The sequence below is a fragment of the Scyliorhinus torazame genome, chromosome 22 (assembly GCF_047496885.1).
Source record: "Scyliorhinus torazame isolate Kashiwa2021f chromosome 22, sScyTor2.1, whole genome shotgun sequence".
NCBI lineage: Eukaryota > Metazoa > Chordata > Chondrichthyes > Carcharhiniformes > Scyliorhinidae > Scyliorhinus > Scyliorhinus torazame.
Window position 1 is genome coordinate 96,802,862 of NC_092728.1, and position 23,044 is coordinate 96,825,905.

Here is a 23,044-nt window from a genome sequence, read left to right on the forward strand (position 1 = left end):
AATGACCTGGGCTGGGGTCGAACCTGAGTCCTCGGCATTGTGAGGCAGCAGTGCTAACCACTGCGCCACCGTGCCGCCCAGAGGAAAGACTTTTAACTACAACTTGACATGATTTTCAAAGCTACAGAGGGAAGATCTGACACACGACCCTCATCCTAGGAAAAATCCCCACCTGAGCTCCTTCAGCCTAGCCTGAGCCTCCCATACCCCCACCTCTCTTGAAGGACTCCCCTTGGCACCCTGGAAGTAAGTGTAGAGTGGGCATTTGCCCCCTTGCTCATTCTCTGTGTTCCATGGAGCCTGGTGTCCTCTTTTAGGGACCAGCAGTGCTCTATGCCAGAGTGACTTCCAGCTGGGGGGGTAGGAGCATTTCGGAAGGCATTCCGCTTCAAACCCACTAATTACTTTCAAATGAATCATAATTAGTTTGGATCAGGTTTGCGCTCTCTCTGGACATGTACCTAATCTCGCAGGTGGAGTGGGCTTGTAGACTCGCAATGGGTTTGACGCCTGGCGAGAATCCTGATTTGGCCCTTATGTCTGATCCAACGGGCCATCGGGAACCCCGCCTGGGGCTGGAGGCCCCTGGAGAATCGCCCCTTATGTGTTTTTATTGTTTCTACTGTAATTAAATTAGATTAATAGACCACAAAGATGCTCTAATTTACTAATAATCTGGAATCCTTTATCTAATTTGGACAAACCCTGTTAATTGCTGCTTAAATTGAAGCTACTACTGAATTCAGTTATTTGAAAAATCTATTTGCAATAGTTTTTGCATCATTTACAGATGTTTATAGTAATGATTTTATTTACTTTTTTTCTGGGGGTTAGGGGGTTAGAAATGACATCACATGACAAATTCACAACCTACTGGGAATCACCAAAGTCATTACAAGAGAGGGCCTCTCAGTAAAGAAAGAGCTGAAAAATGGCTTCTTTCAACCTTATAAAGCACAACCAACCCTGACAATGAAGTCACAAAGGGCAGTTCAAATTCATCCTGCAGGCCTTTGAGCCCTGAATGAACAGCCTGGCGTGGCCTCCTGATAGTTTGCTGAACAGTCCCACGAGAGGCTCCTCAGACCCTTCTAGTGAATCTAACTGAATAGCTGAGACCTGACCCAGTATTTATCAGGATTGAAATCAAAGGTCCATATGTTTCTTTCTGCAAACCTGCACGTTTTTGTTGCTGCTCACCGGTACTCTCCTTCCAAAATAACATCTCATTTCAGAGCTCAAAAGAGCAGATAGTCTCCAATTTCTCCTTTTTGCTGTACCTCTTTCCCTCTCTTTACAAGAAGCTATCACTGCCACATCTGTTTATCTGGCTGATGCACACCTTGCCGACATATTCGCCAGCGCTCAGCTCCCTTGAGAAAGAGAATGTAATTTGTTTTTAGTATTATCACAAAAACATCACACTAAGCCTATGATTATCCTGCACAAAGTCCTGTAACTGTCACCTGTCTTCTTTGATGCAATACTTGACATTAAAATGATAAACAGGTTAATAGTGACCTAGGTATACCTTATTTAAAACCAAAATGAATGGAAAGGTTTGTGCTGATAATGATGGGTAAACCTATCTGCAACTTAGAATAAATTGTATTTTAGATTCATTTTTGTTTTGTACCCACACTGAGGGATGTTCATGTTGGGAATTGAACAATTTCCATTCTTCTCACCAACCAAGCACGTAGAAATAGTAAAATAACTCCCTCTACTTTGTCTCAAGAATATAAATTAAAGTTCAGAACATAAACCTTTACTTCACCAGTGTGACAATTCAATTTCTTACATCACCTATCCTTGTGATTTCCGAATAAAATTGACAAATTGATGCCGACATAATGAACTGTTCTGGTTACAGACTCATACCCAGCGAGGGAAATTATTTGTAACATTTTTCACTTAAGACTTTACAGCTTTCAGAACTACAATAGCTTCTTATCAATCTTGACATTATTCAAGCCCCAACCCCAGAGGCAAAATGACTGCATCAAAGAAATTCAGCAAAGGGAGGATGACTGAAACTGACATTCTACCGCTCTCGTGCTCTAAGTTATACCAACATGGTGTCTTTATTATACATTTATTACTTCACGCTGCTGAAAGCTGTTGCTGCCAAAAACAAAATGTTCACCAAGTTTCAGTTGACTATAACAATATTTTTAAAACTTTCCTTTTGTACGGTCATTGTCAATGTCATTGTTTTATATGCCAAAAATACCTCAATAAAATTGTTTATTAAAAAAACAATTTTTAAAAAACTGCCAGGATTTCTCATGTCTTAAACCTTAATTTGTTTTGTAGTTTTCACACTAGCCCCAAGTATAAACACTGGTTACAACAGACCTCTGACAAAGTATCTTCAGAGGCAGAACATTAACAAGAGTACATTCCACACACCTGTAAACACCATTCCTGTCCAGTCTGTTGTAACTAATGAAGGAAAGCAATTAGGTATTTATTGTTTCTTAGATAATAAAAGGTATGCGAGGGGCTCACTAACCCCTCATAACCTTCAATCACCCACTTAACCTTTAGAAATCATGGCATAACCCTTCCATTAGCTTTTCCCTTTTCCAGAATATATAGAGCTAGTACAGCTGAAACCCAGGTACGTGTACAACTATTGGCTCAATGTTTCATGCTAAATCAATCTGGACCAGCCTCGAACATTCAGATCCAAGTGTGTTTGACCCACAATGTAAAAGAGCCCAGAGATTGACATGAAATGTTTAATTTCAAACAGAGTCCCCTCTGCGCAAGGAAATCATTCAATGATGTAGTACTAGTGTAATTCAAAGCATGGGATTATCAGGGAAGTGTAAAGGAAGTTTTACTTTACATCTAGCTTTGCTGACAATATCAAAATTCTAATCCCCAACAATAACGGCACTATGGAGACAAAAAGTATGTGCGGTATTCACCCGCCCCGCCCCCCACCCCGGGCCGGGTGGGAGAATCGCTGGGGCGCCGTGTGAATCGCGCCACGCCGCCCGACCCCCGGACGCGATTCCCCCCCCCCCCGAAACCAGCGCCGCGCAAATCGTGCCGGGCCGCTCGGAGAATCGCCGCAAACGGCGAGCGGCGATTCTCCGGCCTGGATGGGCCGAGCGGCCACGCGTAAATGGCCTAGTCCCGCCGGCGCCATCCACACCTGGTTACTGCCAGTGGGTACTCGTCGCGAAGGCTTGGGGGGCGGCCTCCGGGGAGGGGGGGGGGGGGGCTCTGTTCCGGGGGGCGGGGGGGGGGGCACCGGAGTGGCCTGCTACGCGATCGGGACCAACCGATCGGCGGGCCGGCCTCTCGGTCGGCGGGCCTCCTTTCTTCGGCCGGCGAGCCTGGATCCATCCGCTATGTTTGTGCGGGGTGGCCTGGGGGAGGACGGCCACCGTGCATGTGCAAGTTGGCGCCGCGCTGAGCCCCCGCCCCCGTAAATCACGCGATACCTCTGCTAGTCCCACGGAGGGGGAGAATAGGGGTCTGGGAACGGGCGCCGACGCCAGAGTGAAACACTCCGGTTTTTACTCCGGCGTCGGCACTTAAGACTCCCGTTGGGAGAATCCCGCCCTATTTGTTTTTTTAAAAGAGGGATTTCGACAAAATGATGAGAATTTTCTTAAAAACATTCCAATTAAGGGGCAATTTAGCGTGGCCAATCCACCTACCCTGCACATCATTGGGTTGTGGGGGTGAGACTCAGGCAGACACAGGGAGAATGTGCAAACTCCACACGGACAGTGACCTGAGGCCGGGATCGAACCCGGATCCTCGGCACCATGAGGCAGCAATGTTAACCACTGCACCACCATGCCATGATGAGAAAATTTTAAAATTAATATTTCTGAAAACAAATAAGAAGAACATTGCTAGCTACTGAAGAACAACAAAAAGCAGACTCTGGTCTAAAGGTGCTGTAAGGTGCTCTTCACATCAAGTCAACATGGGCAAGAAAAACAGCTACTGTCCTGCCCCATCTGATGAATGAATGTTCTTCCATGTAGAACATGGATTTAAAAAGCCAAATTCCAGAGATGAGGGGCGGGATTCTCCGCTATCCGGCGGGGCGGGCCGTACCAGCGCCGAGGAGTGGCGTGAACCACTCCGGCATTGGGCCGCCCGGAAGTTGCGGAATCCTCCGCACCTTCAGGGGCTAGGCCGGCGCGGCAGAGTTGGCGCCGCACCAACCGGTGGTGACTAGCCTCTGCCGGCCAGCGTGAGTTGGTACCTGCGCGGGAGCGCCAGCGTGTACTGGCGTCATCCCAGCGCATGAGCAGGGGAGTTCTTCTCCACGCCGGCCATGGCGGACCGTCACACCGGCTGACACGGAGGGAAAGAGTGCCCCCACGGCACAGGCCCGCTAGCGGATCGGTGGGCCCCGATCGCGGGCCAGGTCACCGTAGGGCCCCCCCCCCCCCCCCCCCCCCCCCCCCCCCCCCCCCCCCCCGGGGCCAGATCCCCCTGCGCCCCCTCGAGGACTCTACAGGCCGCCCGCAGAGCCAGGTCCTGCCGGTAAGGACCTGGTGTATTTCACGCCGGCGGGACTGGCCAAAAACGGGCGGCCACTCGGCCCATCGCAGGGGGTGAATCGTCATGGGGGCCACTGCCAACACCGGCGCGAAGCGATTCCTGCCCCCGCTGAGAATCTGGCAGTCGGCGTCAGGGCGGGATTCACGCTGCCCCCCGGCGATTCTCCGACCTGGCGGGGGGGGTCGGAGAATCCCGCCCGAGGTGAGAGTGAATGTCCTTGACATCAAGGCACCATTGGCCCAGTTTGGCATCAAGGACTCTTAGCAACATCAGGAGGAATGCCTAATACAAATGAAGATGGCTGTGATTGTTAGAGGCCAATCTCAGCCTCAGGACATGTATGGGTCATGTCGAGTGGGTGGGGGAAGTGAGATGATTTCAAGGGGGAGGGCTGGAGAGCCGTTCTTTCTATTATAACTGGTATGCAGTCACAGAGCACCGAGGAGGGCTTTTTTAACCAGCTCTCCTCTGCTCTTTCCAGGGACAGCAGACCCAATTCCTGATAGCATCCCCCCCTGCCAAAGAAAATCCTATCCTGCCTCACGCTATCCACATGAAAGATGAAAAATCAAGCCCTATATCACCATTCCTTCACTGGGTTGAGATCCTGGACCTCCCTCCCTCATAACACCATGGGTTTACCTACACCATAAGACTGCAGCAGTTCACGAAGATGGCCGACTACTACCTCCTCATGGGGAATTTGGAATGGGCACTAAATGCTAACCTTGCCTGCTGCGCTCAAATTAATTTTTTAGACACTTTTAGGTAGTGAGGCTGATGCATGAGAATATTTAACTGTATGCTGGGGCAGACTGACTCTCCGAAGTAATACAAGACTATGTACTGTCCAGGAGCAGGTGGGATCACAAGATCATCTGACTGACACTGTATCATGATATCACAAACATTTTAAAGGAAGGTCATTCTCAGTGTGATTGGTATTCCCCCAGCAAGAATGTGACTCAGTGGAAGCTCATTGCTTAGAACAATTACCTCAGTGTGATTAGAAATGTGGGACTGTTGCTTATTTACAGGTGCAGAGATTACATTCCTTTCATATCCAGTTCTAAACAAAGTTCTTTCTGTCATTGATCTCACCTTACTTTTCTAAACTTGCGTTATTTCTTTGTAACCAACATCCAAACATTAATAAAATAAATCCTATTAACTTCAAGCTCTCTCAAAGACAATAGGATTAAACACCTGGGCTGTACCTAGAAGGAGGATTTACCAGTTTAAATCTGTTTAAAATATTCATTTCATCAACAGGGAGCACTGACAAAAGCAAATAATCCTTGAAGTAGTAGGCGAATTGCAGCAATTAGAGGTTCTTCATATAGAAACAGCTCTTCTTCCAGTTGTGGGGCTAGCACTTTGCAGTAGTTGAGGTCAATTTCTGTTTTGTTAAAATGTGGGGCGAAATTCTCCCCCAACGGCGCGATGTCCGCCGACTGGCGCCCAAAACGGCGCCAATCAGATGGGCATCGCGCCGCCCCAAAGGTGCGGAATGCTCCGCATCTTTGGGGGCCGAGCCCCGACATTGAGGGGCTAGGCCGACGCCGGAGGGATTTCCGCCCTGCCAGCTGGCGGAAACGGCGTTTGTTGCCCCGCCAGCTGGCGCGGAAATGACATCCCTGGGCGGCGCATGCGCGGGAGTGTCAGCGGCCGCTGAGTTTCCCGCGCATGCACAGTGGCGGAGGCGGAAGGGAAAGAGTGCCCCCACGGCACAGGCCCGCCCGCGGATCGGTGGGCCCCGATCGCGGGCCAGGCCACCGTGGGGGCACCCCCGTGGTCAGATCACCCCGCGCCACCCCGCCCCCCCCCCCCCCCCCCCCAGGACCCCGGAGCCCGCCCACGCCGCCTTTAATTTACGCCGGCGGGACAGGCAATTTCTCGGCGGGACTTCGGCCCATCCAGGCCGGAGAATTGAGCGGGGGGGGCCCGTCAAACGGCGCGGCCCGATTCCCGCCCCCGCCCAATCTCCGGTACCGGAGACTTCGGCAACCGGCGGGGGCGGGATTCACGGCGGCCAACGGCCATTCTCCGACCCCCCAGCGGGTCGGAGAATGACGTCCGTGATTCTTGACGTGATGAGAAAAAATGGAAGTATCTTTCTATTACAATCCCAGTTCATTTCTCACAGACTCTCCAACAGACTTTCGTACTATCAAAGTCCCTGGCTGACAGAGGGCTGGAATTTTTAAGTGATGTGGGGCTGGTTGGTAGATCAGAGGTTGGCAGGCACGCAATTTGGTGTCATCAGCCTTCATGACAAATCACTGTGATGATCCCGACCCTGAACGATGTTCAATAAGGGCTGCCTGGCAGCCAATTATTAATTATTACTGGATTATTCAGGCTCCCCCTTACCACACTGACTGGGATTCTGAGTTGGCAGTGGGGCTAACTATGTCCAGGTCAATTTGGTGGGCTCAGGGCAAGAAGGCGGAGTAGGGGGGTGTGATGGGTCATGTGAGGGCCCCTCTTTTGTGGACCCATAACTGCAACTGGGCCATAGCTGTAACCACTGGCTGTCCCCTGATAGAGTTTAGCAGACACGGGGAGAATATGCAAACTCCATATGGACAGTGACCTAGGACCTGGATCGAATCAGATCCTCGGCACCGTGAGGCAGCAGGGCTAACCACCGAGTCACCGTGCTGCCCTCGTCTCTGTAAACTAGATGCCATCCAAAATTCTACTGCCCATGCCTTAACTTGCTGCAAGTCCCATTCCCACATCACTCCTCTGCTCACTGGCTCCTGGTCAAGCAATATTTTGATTTTAAAATTCCCATCCTGGTTTTCAAATTCCTTCATGGTTCACCCCTGTTCCACCTTCACTGCCTTCTGAGCCATCTGCACTTCTCTAATCCCCAATTTTAATTGTTTCACCTTTGGTGGCTGTGCCTTCAGTTGCCTTGGGCCTAGCTCTAGAATACCCTCTCTATCACTCTTTCCTCCTTTAAGGGACTTCTTAAAATCTACCTCTTTAACCGAGCTTTTGGTCATCTGACCAATATCACCTTATTTTGTTTGGTATCATATTTTGTTTTATAGTGCTCCTGTGGCACACATTAGGGCATTCTATTATGTTAAAAGGACGATAGAAATATAATCTGTTGTTGAGTTCATGTATGTGAAAGAGAGAGATAGATATTTCTATCTTTCCTCAAAGAAACCTGTGAATTTTGTAGAATAAGTAAAAAGAAACCTTGAACAAATACCAATAATTATATTTCCTCTGTTGCTTTGCATGGCATATGGGGCAGCCTTGGTGGTATGCCCCTTGAATTGCCACTTGAGTCCCGCAGGTAAATTTCAGGAATGATATAGTACCATAAACAGAACTAAGAGGTTTAAGCGGTGTGACTGGTTTATCTTAACAGCATTGTAGCCCTTAAATCTGATGATTTTCCATCGTTTTCGTTGCTTACCATTGTACAGCTGTTCGGAAAACTTCAGTGACAGTTGCTGCTTGATTTTCCTCACTTCCTTGTCCATGGTGAAGGCCTCAATGTCCACATGAGCTTGATACAGAATTGTCCCACCTGGGGTCTCATAGATACCTAACCATTTACCGAGAGAAGAAAGAAAAAGAAAAACAGCACAAAAAATTATTGTTGAGTGACAAAAATAATCACTTTTCTGACAGAAACAGAGTTGGGCACCATTCAGTCCCAGCTTGCTCTAAAATGCATCTGTCATTATCTCCTCCCTGGGACTCAGACAGTCCACTTCACACCTTGCAGTGAAAATTTCCAGATTCCTTGTTCTATCTGCACTCATTCTGACTAAATGACAGGGTTTAAGCACTGATCCCCCTCAATGTATGCCCAGTGGCCTCCCTGAAAGCCTGTAATTAAACAACTGCCAGTGAGCAGAGAGAAACTCAGCTGTGAAAATTAAGCTGTCACCAAGTCCTCAGTGCAGGATCTCCTCTTTATCCGTTCAAAGGGAAAGCACTTGGAAAAATCTGATTAGGTTTGTAAAATACAGCTCTGAGCTGCTCCTAGGTTTTGCAGTCAGTAGTGTATAAGGAGATAAATTGTTAAAATAAAAACAAAAGTAAGCAGATTTATCTCGACATGGCAAGTTGTGACAATACAGTTTATTTAGCCACCTTAAGTATGAGTAAATGCTTTTCAGGTGCAAAAATGCACATTTTCTTCAGAAACACAGCTGCATTCAGTCTGATCTTCATAAATTTAACATGAAAATTTGTAAACATTTCACCAATCAACTTGTTAACCTATGGATATTCCTTTTGCTATTTCTCAATATTTTTCTTTTAATTCCTGCAAATAATACGTATTCTGCATTACCACTAAAACTTCTCGATTTCTTTTAGGGGCTTAAATGTTCAATTTTTGCCAGTTTATATATGTGGTTTTAGAGTATGAGTTCTTCCCAATTTTTCAAAATCAGACACGTTTCTAGAGAAGGGACTGGGTGATATATTTCCCCCTCACCTAATGTTGTTGGCTTATTGTTGAGATACAGATTGACTGCAACCAGTCATGCTACAATCCCTCACCCAGTTGGCCATCCTTGATGTGCGAACTTCATTTCCTAATGTTAACAGAGTATTAACTATGGAAAGCATCACAACTATGCCTGTTCCTGCCATCATCCAACATTCACACAGGGTGGGAATTTCTAGCCCCCCCCCCCTTACCGCGGCGTGTTTTCTGGTTGCAGAAGCGGCTTGCCATTGGCTGCCAGTCGGATTGTTGGGTTCTGTCGATGTCTGCCCCGTTTTGCATGGCTTGACAATCCCGCCTCTGGTGAACCCGCTGCAGGGGAGTCGTATTAGGCAGGACTGTAAGATTCCACCAGCGGGAAGGGCCAGAAAGTCCCACCCACAGAGGATCTCTATCATGGCAATGGTAATGTAACACCGCAGGATAAGGATCAAAACTGGAATCTTCATAATATGCATAACTGCTGGACAATTCAAATTTGTTTGGTACGAAAACAACTTTGAATTATCAGCAGCAAACTTTAGAGGAGTAAGAGTACATGATGTCAAACACTTTCATGGTCGCTTTTATTACCCTTTATCTCCATGACACCAGAACAAAGAAACTAAAGAAGTGAAATAATAAATGTTTGTCAGTAATCATAGGATGCAGGAGCAGTAGTAGGTCATTCGGTCCATCGAGTTTGTTCCGCCATTCAATGAGATCATGACTGATCTGGGGCGAAATTCTCCCAAAATGGCGCGATGTCCGCCGACTGGCGCCCAAAACGGCGCCAATCAGACGGGCATCGCGCCGCCCCAAAGGTGCGGAATGCTCCGCATCTTTGGGGGCTGAGCCCCAACATTGAGGGGCTAGGCCGACGCCGGAGGAATTTCCGCCCCGCCAGCTGGCGGAAACGGCCTTTGTTGCCCCGCCAGCTGGCGCGGAAATGACATCCCCGGGCATCACATGCGCGGGAGCGTCAGCGGCCGCTGACAGTTTCCCACGCGTGCGCAGTGGAGGGAGTCTCTTCCGCCTCCGCCATGGTTGAGACCGTGGCGGAGGCGGAAGGGAAAGAGTGCCCCCACGGCACAGGCCCGCCCGCGGATCGGTGGGCCCCGATTGCGGGCCAGGCCACCGTGGGGGCACCCCCCGGGGCCAGATCGCCCCGCGCCCCCCCCAGGACCCCGGAGCCCACCCACGCCGCCTTGTCCCGCCGTTCAAAAGGTGGTTTAATCCACGCCGGCAGGACAGGCAATTTATCGGCGGGACTTCGGCCCATTCGGGCCGGAGAATCGAGCGGGGGGGCCCGCCAACCGGCGCGGCCCGATTCCCGCCCCCACCGAATATCCGGTACCGGAGACTTTGGTAACCGGCGGGGTTTGGATTCACGGCAGCCCCCGGCGATTCTCCAACCCGGCGGGTGGTCGGAGAATGACGCCCCGATCTGATAATCCTGAACTCCACTTTCCCACCATATCCCCCGAACCCTCGATTCACTTACTGATTTAAAGTGTCTATCTCAGCTTTGAACATATTCAATAACCCAGTCTCTACAGCTCTCTGCGGTAAGGAATTCCACAGATTCCCTACCCTCAGAGAAATTCCTCCTCATCTCGGTCTTAAAATCGGCAGCCCCTTACTCTGAGATTATGCCTTCTGGCCATGACTCTCCCTCAAGGGGCAACACTCTCACAGCATATGAATTTAAAACAAAGAAACTGGGGCTGGATTCTCCACCGGCGGGATCCTCGGTTTCGCAAGCAGCGCACTCACATCAGCAGATTTCCCAACGGCATGGGATGCCCACAATGGGAAACCCCGGTGGCGATTCTCCCAAATGGAGCCCAAGTGTTCGCGCCGTCGTGCTTCACAATAGCGCGAAACGGGCACGGTGACGACCGATTCGGGCCCCCTGGTTCACGCCGCTCCAGCCTCCCTTCCCGGCGCCAAGCCAACCTGCACATGTGCAGTTGGGCCGCACCAACCTGCGCATGCGCTGGGGACTTCTTATGCGCACCGGCCCCGACTCAACATGGCCTTGGCGTTCAGGGGCCGGCCACGCAGGAAAGTAGGCCCGGGGGTTTGGGGGGGGGGGGGGTCGCGGGCCAGACCCCATCGGAGGCCCCCCCCTGGGGATGGAGGCCCCGAGGCCCCCCCCTCCCCCCACAGGCCACCCCCGACCCTTTGCGCAGAGTTCCCGCCGGCAGCGACCAGGGGTGAACGGCGCCGGTGGGACTCTGTCGTATCCGCGCAGCTGATTGGCCCATCCGGGCCGGAGAATCGGCGGCCCCGCCGATTCCAGCGGCCCGCCGCCGCCGCGTCAAACGTGCCGGCGCAAATGGCGGCGATTCTCCGCACCTCAGAGAATCGCGTGCCAGCGTCCGGGAGTCGTGGCGTGTTTGCAGCGATTCTCTGGCCCGCAGCGGGGCTCGGAGAATCGCCCCCCCCCCCCCCATTGGCCGACTGGCGGGACGGGGATCCCGCTGCCGGCGGGGACGGCCAGACCAAAAAACCGATGCGGCGGGACAGAGAATACCACCCCTGGTCTTTTGCTCAATTTTCATTCTCAATGCTGATATAAAAAATGTATTTGCAAATGGCTCCACTTGATAATATAAGGAGATTACCAGTTAGAAATTTGGGTGTGCACTGTCCATAAGCAGCATGAAAACCAATGATCCTGGATGCAGCGCACTTTGCCTACCAAGTTCATAGCAAACAAATTTCCAGTGCAAGTCCTTAAAGAAGCATTAAGCCCCTTACTAGCATATCCAGGTCTAACAGATATTTTAAACAATTGCGAGGAATGCCCTAACAGCAGCCGAATCAACATAGATGTAGATATGTTTCTGAATATGTTTGGGCTTAGGAGATTGTCACCCAAAATTGGACCTGTAATAACCCTCATGGGACCCACGGGGACAACTTAAGTCCATGGGACTTGTGGAATAAGAGCTCCACGCTAATGGGTGGAGGCCGATCAGCTGGGGCTCGTGGAAATCACCTCATAAAAACCGCCCCAGATTGGGACCGGCATGATCGGTAGTCCCAGTTGGGACCTTTGTGCTGTGTCCAGCGTTGTGGCCTTTTCATTTGGTGGAAAATAAATTACCGTTTGGATTTGGATTTAGCTTCTCGGGTCTCCTGAGCTTTTATAACTTTCTGTGCCAGTTTTCCACCAAGAAAATAAATGCAATTTCACTCCCTGAAACATTCCCAAATAATGAGTATGGAAATAAAAAATTTAAAACATGGTGACAGTTTAAAAGGAATTTCTCAGTATGCACGTAATTGGTGAACTCTGACCCGTTCACGACATCTGTTTTTATGTTTTAAGTTCACAAGTTCTGAAAATAAGGGGCGAAATTCTCCGGCATCGGCGCGATGTCCGCTGACCGGCGCCAAAAACGGCGCAAATCAGTCCGGCATCACGCCGCCCCAAAGGTGCGGAATCCTCCGCATCTTGGGGGGCTGAGCCCTAATCTTGCGGGGCTAGGCGCGAGCCGGACTGATTTCCGCTCCGCCAGCTGGCGGAAAAGGCCTTTGGTGCCCTGCCAGCTGGCGCGGAAATGACATTGCCGGGCGGCGCATGCGCGGGAGCGTTAGCGGCCGCTCACGGCATACCCGCGCATGCGATGTGGAGGGAGTCTCTTCCGCCTCCGCCATGGTGGAGACCGTGGCGAAGGCGGAAGGAAAAGAGTGCCCACACGGCACAGGCCCGCCCGCGGATCGGTGGGCCCCGATCGCAGGCCAGGCCACCGTGGGGGCATCCCCCGGGGCCAGATCGCCACACGCCCCCCCCAGGACCCTGGAGCCCGCCCGCGCCGCCCTGTCCCGCCGGTAAGAGAGGTGGTTTAATCCACGACGGCGGGACACGCATTCTAGCAGCGGGACTTCTGCCCATCTGGGCCGGAGAATCACAGGGGGGGGGGGCCTGCCAACCGGCGCGGCGCGATTCCCGCCCCCGCTGAATTTCCGGTGCCGGAGAATTCGGCAACCGGCGGGGGCGGGTTTCACGCCAGTCCCCGCCGATTCTCCGACCCGGCGGGGGGTCGGAGAATCTCGCCCAAGATATCAAACTGGGATGTTATTTCCTAAGCTTATGAAGTCCAGTTGAATTTGAACATGTCAAATTGTGGTACACTGGCATTATGAAGTTAAAAGTTGTCATGGCACGGATTTAAATTTTTTAAATCGTCATTATTTCAAATATTCAAGCTATACAACATAAAATGTAAACTTGAATCACATTCTAAAAGCCACAGTGTAAAACAATCAGTACAAACTTCAGTTTGGCAGAACAGTGGGTAATCCTCACTTACAGTGGGACTTTATAAACTGTGATTCATTGTGCAATGCAAATTGGATCCTGTCCTATTATTATTTACAATTGTAAGAGTTACTGCATAACCACTTTGTCTTTTCAAGCAGGGATCTCTGGGGGTTTGAAAGCTTCTGCATAATACAGAAAATGTTAGCTTAATAGAAAGGTAACATTTTCATGGTAACTGTATGTTATTTATAACTAACATTGCAGAGTCTCTAACATTTTCAGCCCATTAAGTGGGAGGTGTACAAGGTGCTGCTCCATGGTTCTGAAGCACAGGTCATCAAAGACTGACCTAAAACGCAACAAAAAAAAAACACCATTAAAAAAAATGGTGACTTGTAAAATGATTTGTAAAGTACTATTCCTATAATGATCCCGTGCTTCAAATAAAATAACAAAAATCCTACTTTAAAATGTATTCTTCTCTCTGTTGCTGGAAGATTTCATACATAGGAATCACAAACCCATTTAATTTGTTTACAATGTCATGATACACAGCACAGGGAGAAAATCATCTGCACAGATTTTAAGTCCCCTCCTCCACAATCCACATTCCCTGTCTGAGAGCATGTTCCGTCTGACAGCCTGCTCTCAAGAGAGAGAGATATCTTTGTAATCTCTCTGAGACTGGCAATTTAGTGCCAATTTGTGCTGAATTATAGGTAGTTTTGTAACATGGACCAGTAAGTACAAGGAACTGTGCCGAGACCGCCCAAACTCACTTCAGAAAGGACCCTTACAGCCAGGTCAATGAGGAAACTTTCTTCATTTTGACCTGGAGTGGATTCAGATCAGACGACCACAGACTCATGGTGAAATTGGCGTGCATTAGTAGCGCCAAGTGAACAAACAGTAAATCAGCATTTTCTTTTCCACCACACAATCAGTAGTCAGCACTAGGGATGGCCTTCTGTGTAGAGTAGTGGAAGTGCAAATCTTTGACTTATTCAAGCAAGAAATAAGTGACATGAGGGAATGTAAACTTTAAAAAAATTGTAGTTGATGAGCTCAGATGGGCCAAATGGCCTCTACTTTGCTAGCTGTTAGGATCCGATTTTAGATGAATTTAGAACAGTTCTTAGTGCTTACTGAGCCAAATTACTGAACTGGGGCGAGATTCTCCGACCCCCCGCCGGGTCGGAGAATTGCAGGGGGCTGCCGTGAATCCCGCCCCCGCTGGTTGCCGAAGTCTCCGGTACCGGATATTCGGCGGGGGCGGGAATAGGGCCGCGCCGGTTGGCGAGCCCCCTCGCTGGATTCTCCGGCCCGGATGGGCCGAAGTCCAGCCGATAAATTGCCTGTCCCGCCGGCGTGGATTAAACCACCTTTTGAACAGTGGGACAAGGCGGCACGGGCGGGCTCCGGGGTCCTGGGGAGGCGCGGGGCGATCTGGCCCCGGGGGGTGCCCCCACGGTGGCCTGGCCCGCGATCGGGGCCCACCAATCCGCGGGCGGGCCTGTGCCGTGGGGGCACTTTCCCTTCCGCCTCTGCAACGGTCTCCACCATGGCGGAGGCGGAAGAGACTCCCTCCACTGCGCATGTGGGACTTAATACCCACTGGGGGACTCTCCAATCTGGAAGCTCAAAAATCAAATCCTGGCATGTTTGCTTGCAGTCTTCCAGTGTAAGAAGGGGTCTCTCGCTCAGAGGCATTCGGTGCATGAGGAACCTAGCATCAGGAACGGGGGACTGGCTGAGAGTCCACCCCCCAACTTAGACTTGCTGGAAACTGTCAGCGGCCGCTGACGCTCCCGCGCATGCGCTGCCCCGATATGTCATTTCCGCGCCAGCTGGCAGGGCAACAAAGGCCGTTTCCGCCAGCTGGCGGGGCGGAAATCCCTCCGGCGTCGGCCTAGCCCCTCAATGTTGGGGCTCGGCCCCCAAAGATGCGGAGCATTCCGCACCTTTGGGGCGGCGCGATGCCCGTCTGATTGGCGCCGTTTTGGGCACCAGTCGGCGGACATCGCGCTGTTTGGGGAGAATTTCGCCCCAGATCTTCCATGATTTGCAGTGCCAGCACTGGGAGCTACTGCCGATGCTACACTTACCCGAAGCCAAGGATCAGTATGGACCCAGTGTTGGCAAAAGGGGTGTCATTGTGGAGGGTAGGGAGGGGTGAGTTAGCAGCAAGTCTAAATTGGGGGGTGGGCTCTCAGCCAGTCCCCCGTTCCTGGTGCTAGGTTCCTCATGCATCGAATGCCTCTGAGCGAGAGACCCCTTCTTACCCTGGAAGACTGCAAGCAAACATGCCAGGATTTGATTTTTGAGCTTCCAGGTTGGAGAGTCCCCCAGTGGGTATTAAGTCCCACAAACTTAGTTGGAGCATTGGCTGGAAGGTGACAGGGCACCGAACCACCAATCTCCTACCTACTTAAATGCCCCCCCCTACAAAGCGTGCCATCAGGGAGGGCATTAAATTCACCCCAGAGTGACAAAACTAAAAATTACGTAATTTATCATCAATGGCTTCCACCTCCATGATGACCATAACACATTCAAAATATTAAAAATGCTTAATTTATTTTGATCGTTGCAAGGTTACCATCCAATTTCTAATTCCAAATATTATTTCTTAAAAGTACAACATGTTTTCCCAATAGCTGTGCTAGTTAATATTCAGCACTGCAAATAAGTTAGTGCACCGTAGGTATAACATAAAGACAGTCACACATTTTAGGAATCAAATCAACTTGTGTAAGATAGCATTACTTGAGTATTTCTTGATTTTATTCAACCTAATATGCTAAATAAATTATTAATTGAGCCTAGGCAAAATATTTTCCAAATGGCCTTATTTCCTGGGATTCAAAGAATTAATATTTAGGCAGAAGGTTCTTTGCATATTTGTAATGCTTTGTAAAATCAACTATTATATGTATGTGCGATGAAATATAATATTGTATAAAGAGTTAAGCACTGGGTCAGGGACAGGAGTCAATTCAGAGTACCATTCCTTTATTACAATCATTTTTCAATACCTTTTACCTTAAGGATAGGGTGGCCTTGGAAGTGAGGAATACCTGATGAGGCTTGAATTAGCAGAGGGGCTGCATATGAGTTAGGAGAGAATGCAAGCAGAATGAAGGCAGGCACTGGAAAATGCCATCACTTGGGACAATTGGAATTTGCTTTTGCTTTCCTTCAAAGATTTTTACATTTATCTTTAATTCTTAGCGGGAGAATTTTTCTAACTGCAATTGTTTAAGCAGTTTTCAGTCAAATTCATTACATCTGCCAGTCAACATAAACAACGAATATTATATTAAAATATCTAACCCATTATACTGAGTGAATCTGACAATTAGTTTATTGGTGGATAAACAAAAAAAAAAGAGATGGAGAAGTAAACTTTGGAAGCTAGTAATCTTACTGCATTTCTGTCTAAAGACAGTGAATTCTCTTCCATCAGGAAATGAAGGATGACATGTGTAAAAATTAAGTAATTGCTTGTCAGAACCAAGTCAAATAATCTGTTCACTTCATGCTGATAGGCACTCAGTTTGCAGATTTGATGTTCTGCAGGTCCCTGATGTTGTCGTGTGAGCAAGGATAGTAAGAGACCAAATGCTATTGGAGTCACTCAACTCAGTTTTTTTAAAACAGGGAAAATATCCAGAAGATTCATAACTTTGATCAGGGAAACAGGAGAAATTGGTTCAGAACTGCAGCAATTCATCTACCACAAACGCACATGACATTTAATGTATCTCCCAAAAAATTAAATATGCAAGGCCAGCATTTGTTGCCCATCCCTAACTGCCCTTGTGTAGGTAATGGCGAACCATCATGAACCATTGTAATCCATCTGAACAATGAGGCATGAACCTGACAACATGCCAATAATCAAGTCAGATTTGTTATGACCACAGTATGAGTGGCACAGATTTTCACTTTCTCAATCAAGACAATGGTCTTAATCTTCTGGTTCCACCTGCAGTGGGAAGATTGGCGGGCAAAGGAACTAAATTTGGCAGGAGGTCAAAATTCAATTCCCCATGTCATGCATGCTCATTAAAAGGCCAGTTCATCAGAATTAAGTTCTCTGCCAGTGAGGAATTAGGGCATTCATAGTTACAACTGCATACAAGTGGCTTGCACTTGGCGAGGCAGACTTCTTCCTGGGCTTTAAAGTGGGTTGCTGCACATTTAGCCTTCTTGGAGACTGCTGGTCAGGTTCCGGTTAGCCAACCTGCGCAAAGACTCGACAGGGGAACCAGCTACGCAGGGATGGGTGGAATGGAGACTGGGCATGGGAGGCAGGCTATGGGAGAGGGGGAGGGGGGGGGGGGGCTGCTGTAGTGAAGGCTGAACCTGGAGGCAAGCTAAGTGAGGTAACGGCTGGACAAGGGAGGGTGGCTGGAACCAGACTGTACCAGGGCTTGTTTAGGAGGGTAAGCGTGTCTTACATCTTGGTCCCATTGCAGGGTAGTGGATGATCTCCCTTGGCAGTGAACAATGTGGAGATATGGGTCTGAAGGACATGTTCCGTGATTTCAATAATTTGGTCAGATGGGTTTGTGAATGGGGGGGGGGGGGGGGGGGTACACAGTCAGAGGAGGGAATTGGATCAGGTACGATGAAGTGCTAGGCTCAGTGATGGCTAGTGGATGGTCTCATAGCAGGGGGACATGTAAGTGGGTACAGATGGCCTTGAGTATGGGAGGGGGTCAGGGTTAGGAGGGATGTGGACAAATCGATAGGTATGGGAACAGAGGGCACAGCAGGAATGTCCACAAAAATGACAACTGGTTTTGGTAATGGGTGAGGTTGAATGATTACAGGAACGGCAAGATGGTAATTGTCTAGGAGGATGGGAGCAACTTGGTAACAAGGGGAGGGTATGTGGTGCTTAATGTACATAGAACATACAGTGCAGAAGGAGGCCATTCGGCCCATTGAGTCTGCACCGACCCACTTAAGCCCCCACTTCCACCCTATCCCCGTAACCCAATAACCCCTCCTAACCTTTTTTTTTGGTCACTAAGGTCAATTTATCCTATGGCCAATCCACCTAACCTGCACGTCTTTGGACTGTGGGAGGAAACCGGAGCACCCGGAGGAAACCCACGCAGACACGGGGAGAACGTGCAGACTCCGCACAGACGGTGACCCAGTGAGGAATCGAACCTGGGACCCTGGCGCTGTGAAGCCACAGTGCTATCCACTTGTGCTACCATGCTGACAAATCTCACACGCACCCTGCTGAAACTCTCAAGGTGATTGTGCAGTTTGTAAAACCTCTCAAGCATTTGATATGGGATGGGTCTCTTTTCAGGTGAGTGCAGTTAATGCCTCATTTTTTGGGCTGAGCAAAGGAGCAGCCTATTATTATTCCACTCCATGGAGAACTAGGATCAGCTGAGTTCTGCTCTCAAGGTTTCAACATCCAACAAACCAGCACTGTTCCATGACAAATGGCTCTCATTCCAGTGTGAACCCATCAAGGTCTGGAGCTGACATCTGGGGCGAGATACTCCGACCCCCCGCCGGGTCGGAGAATCGCTGGCGTGAATCCAGCCCCCGCCGGTTGCCGAATTCTCCACCACCGGATATTCGGCGGGGGCGGGAATCGCGCCGCGCCGGTTGGCGGGCCCCCACCCCGCGATTCTCCAGCCCGGATGGGCGAAGTCCCGCTGCTAGAATGCCTGTCCCGCCGGTGTAGATTAAACCACCTACCTTACCGGCGGAACAAGGCGGCGCGGGCGGGCTCCGGGTCCTGGGGGGGGCACGGGGCGATCTGGCCCCGGGGGGTGCCCCCACGGTGGCCTGGCCCGCGATCGGGGCCCACCGATCCGCGAGCGGGCCTGTGCCATGGGGCACTCTTTCCCTTCCGCCTTCGCCACGGTCTCCACCATGGCGGAGGCAGAAGAGACTCCCTCCACTGCGCGGGAATGCCGTCAGCGGCCGCTGACGTCCCACGCATGCTCCGCCCGGAGATGTCATTTCCGCGCCAGCTGGCGGGGCACCAAAGGCCTTTTCCGCCAGCTGGCGGGGCGGAAATTCGTCCGGCGCAGGCCTAGCCCCTTAAGGTTGGGACTCGGCCCCCAAAGATGCGGAGCATTCCGCACCTTTGGGGCCTCGCGATGCCCGACTGATTTGCGCCATTTTGGGCGCCAGTCGGCGGACATCGCGCCGATACTGGAGAATTTCGCCCAGGAAAACTGAATTTTAAGCTAAATTTATATTGCTCTGTAGTTAGACAAATCTACTTCATCATTTATTGGAGAGTTCACATTTTTGATTTAATGAATAACTAGGCATAGCAACTAGACAAATGCTATGAAAGTTATTGATATACCAAATTAGAGGACATGTTAAGAAGAAGGAGTCTGCATGTTCTCCCCATGTCTGCGTGGGTTTCCTCCGGGTTCTCCGGTTTCCTCCCACATTCCATAGATGTGCAGGTTAGGTGGATTGGCCGTGCCAAATTGCCCTTAGTGTCCAAAAATGTTAGGTGGGGTTACTGGGTTGTGGGGATAGTGTGGAAGTGTGGGTTTAAGTACAGTTCTCTTTCCACGGGGTGGTGCAGACTTGATAGGCTGAATGGCCTCCTTCTGCACTGTAAATTCTATGATCTATCAATACAAGAGAATAAGACGAACAATAAGAATACAGGGGATTACAGGTGGAAATAAGATAAAAGGCATAGATAGATATTTGGCAGATTTAATTTAATACAGATAAACAAAGTTGTACATTTTTCAAAAAAGATGGCAAGCTTCAGTATTGAAGAATACAGAATCTATAATGATCTTTAAAATCGGAAGTGCAGGTATAAAGATTTTTAAGGTCAAATGTGTTTCCATATTTTATATACATAACAGAGAATATAAAAGGAATGGAATATATGTTGCATTTGTACAATATACTGATAATTTCATTGTTGCAAATTGTGTGCAGCTCTAGGAACTCTATTATAGGAAAGGTATCAGAGCCATGGAAACGGCACAGGGGAAATTCACTAAGAATTCTATGGTATAATTAGAAAGAAAATTAGTGGGTTTTTACCAGCAGTACAAAGAAAGTGACGGGAGGGAAGAATGTAAGAGGTTTTCAAAATTATTTTTTAAAAATAAATTTAAAGCGCCCAATTATTTCTTTTTCAATTAAGGGGCAATTTTGCATAGCCAATCCATCTACCCTGCTTATCTTTGGGTTGTAGGGGTGAAACTCACACAGACACAGGAAGAATGTGCAAACACCACACAGACAGTGAGGAGGTTTTCAAAATTATAAATAGTTTTTCAAGATAAATACTGAAAGACTTGCTACAGCTTGACAAATTGCTAACAAGGCAGCACAAGCCAGAAGAACGACAGGGGAAGCTAGAAGCAGGAGCTTCATATAGACTATTATTAGAATATCGAATGCTCTATCATAAGTGACTATTGAAGCAGACTGGGGACATTATTTAAAAGGAATTTGTGAAAGTACTTGAAAAGGAAGTATATGAAAGGATGCATGGAAGAGAAATAGAATTAGAGTAGATAGCTCCAATCTGAGGAACTAGCACCAGCAGAGACACAATGGCCTCCTTCTGTGCTGTAATTTCTATGACTTCTAAACTGAAGTGTTAAATCAAGTACAGCAGAATTAAGTTAAATATCACAATGATGCTAAATGCTATGCTTTTACAATACTAGTTTCTGGTCAGCAGTAGGGATCAGGACGCAGGAGCACTTTGCTTTGACAGAGGTTTGATGCTAAAAGGTTGTGGATACAAATCTGACTAGTGAATACAGGGCTGCAAAGGCGAAGTGTTGGCAACTACTTATCTGGCTCGTAGATGAAATGAAGTCTGACATTTCAAGGATCTTTTGCTCTCCTGTTTACAAGAATTCAGAACAACAGCGACAGCTCTTCAACCACAGGTACAGACAGCAGATGCCCCCTTGGCATCTGTCTGTCCATTGTTAATAAAAAATCTATTTTATTTTAGTTCACCTTTCTAGATCATCCCTCACTACTTGATATTCTAAACAAATTAATGTTTAAGTATTAAGAAAATGAAATTAAGGGCGTACACTGGGAAAGGGTCAGATGCATCTGTAAGCCTTTCCTTCTCCTGTACACTGCAGTGGTATAATGCAAATTTAAAGAAACTTTATTGGCAGTATTTTAGTTTTTAAAATAATCAAACTGCAGAAGCCATTGCCGAGTAGATGTTCTAGTACCATTGTTGCAGTTACCTTATATTGGCAGTTTACTAAAAGACAAGGGGAGTTAGATGAGTAAACAAAAGAAGACGTTTATTTATAAGAATAACCATTTACATGGGGCCCGGTTATACCTCCCCGGGTCCTCTCTTTGTTTTGGTCAGTTTCTGTCTGGCCGACCTTTTATACAACATAGTTATAAGTCCAAAGAGAGAAACCAAACGAGAAAATGCTGGAAAATCCCAGTAGGTCTGGCAGCATCTGTAGGGAGAGAAAAGAGCTAACGTTTCGAGTCTAGATGACCCTATGTCACTTTGAATGCAGCGAACCCCTCACTGGTAAACGTGGCCTCGTTGTCGGTAATGAGCACCTCCGGTATACCGTGGGCCGGAAAAGTGGTGCACAACTATTCAATGATTGCGCGGGAGGTGATGGAAGCTATTTTGTGGACCGTCAACTACTTCGACTGCACATCCACCAAGATGAGAAAATGAATCCTAAAAACGGACCAGCGAAGTCCGCATGACTGCGAGCCCAGGGATGTCCTGGCCACTCCCCCAGGTGCAGGGGCTGCGCTGTCGGAAGCTTTTGATGTTCTTGACAATTAGGGCAGCGCTGGGCTACGAGCTCAAGGTCCGCATCGAATCCCAGCCATCAGAGCAACTCCTGGCCAGCATTTTCATCTTGGAGACACCCATTTGTGCTGCTTGAAGGTCTTTCAGAATCCAAGCTTGCCCTTTCGGAGGGACGCTGACCCTCGTGCCCAAGCTCCAACATCTTGGTGGAAAAGGCCTTTAACTGTATGTTCTATGTTCAAACTCCACTGGAAGCTGTTGTAGTGGTCCACTGTACAAAACCAAATGTCGCACCTTAGCCAGCACCGGGTCGGTTTGCGTCCACTTGCGGATGCAGGCGGCTGTCACGGACAGAGTGACTATGAAATTTATAAGCTCAACAATTTCATCGGCTGTGGGCGGCTCTACCAAAACCACAGGCAGGGTAAGACAACTAAACACAATTGCATTCGCTACTAGTGTTCCCGGGCGGTGCGCGAAGAATAGTAGTACACAGCCAAAAGCAGAGCCCACCTCTGGATCCGGGCTGACGCGATCGGTGGCATTGCCTTCCTTCTCGAAAGAGGCCGAGCATTGATTTATGATCAGTAATTATGAAAAAATGACAGCCACAAATGCACTGATGAAAACGTTCGAATCCGAACACAACCGCCAGACCCTCTTTCTCTATGTGCTCATAGTTATGCTCCGTGGCCATCAACGTCCTGGAGGCAAAAGCTATCTGACAGTTGTGGCCATCACCATCCGATGGGAGAGGATGGTGCCGATGGTGTGTCGCATGTCAGATACAGGGGCTTAGTTGCGTCAAAATGGGTCAGCACTCTTAACGAAACCAACTTCCACTTCATCCACCGGAAAGCAGCCTCCTGTTCCTCACCCTAAACCTAGGGCCGGTGTTTCAGCAGGAGAAAGTGAAGTGGGGGCAGGATCGTTGCTGAATTTGGAATAAAGTATCCATAATAATTGATCAGGCCTA

The 23,044-nt window shown here is 49.0% G+C and overlaps 1 protein-coding gene across 2 annotated transcripts in view; it reads right to left on the reverse strand.

The window, feature by feature from the left end:
* The window catches only part of ass1 (argininosuccinate synthase 1), a 165,691-nt gene that overhangs the window by 14,146 nt on the left and 128,501 nt on the right, over positions 1 to 23,044 (reverse strand). For both annotated transcript variants that reach the window (XM_072488677.1, XM_072488678.1), the window contains exon 12: positions 7,979 to 8,110. In XM_072488677.1, the coding sequence (XP_072344778.1) occupies positions 7,979 to 8,110 (132 nt within the window). The remainder of the gene's footprint in view (positions 1 to 7,978; positions 8,111 to 23,044) is intronic.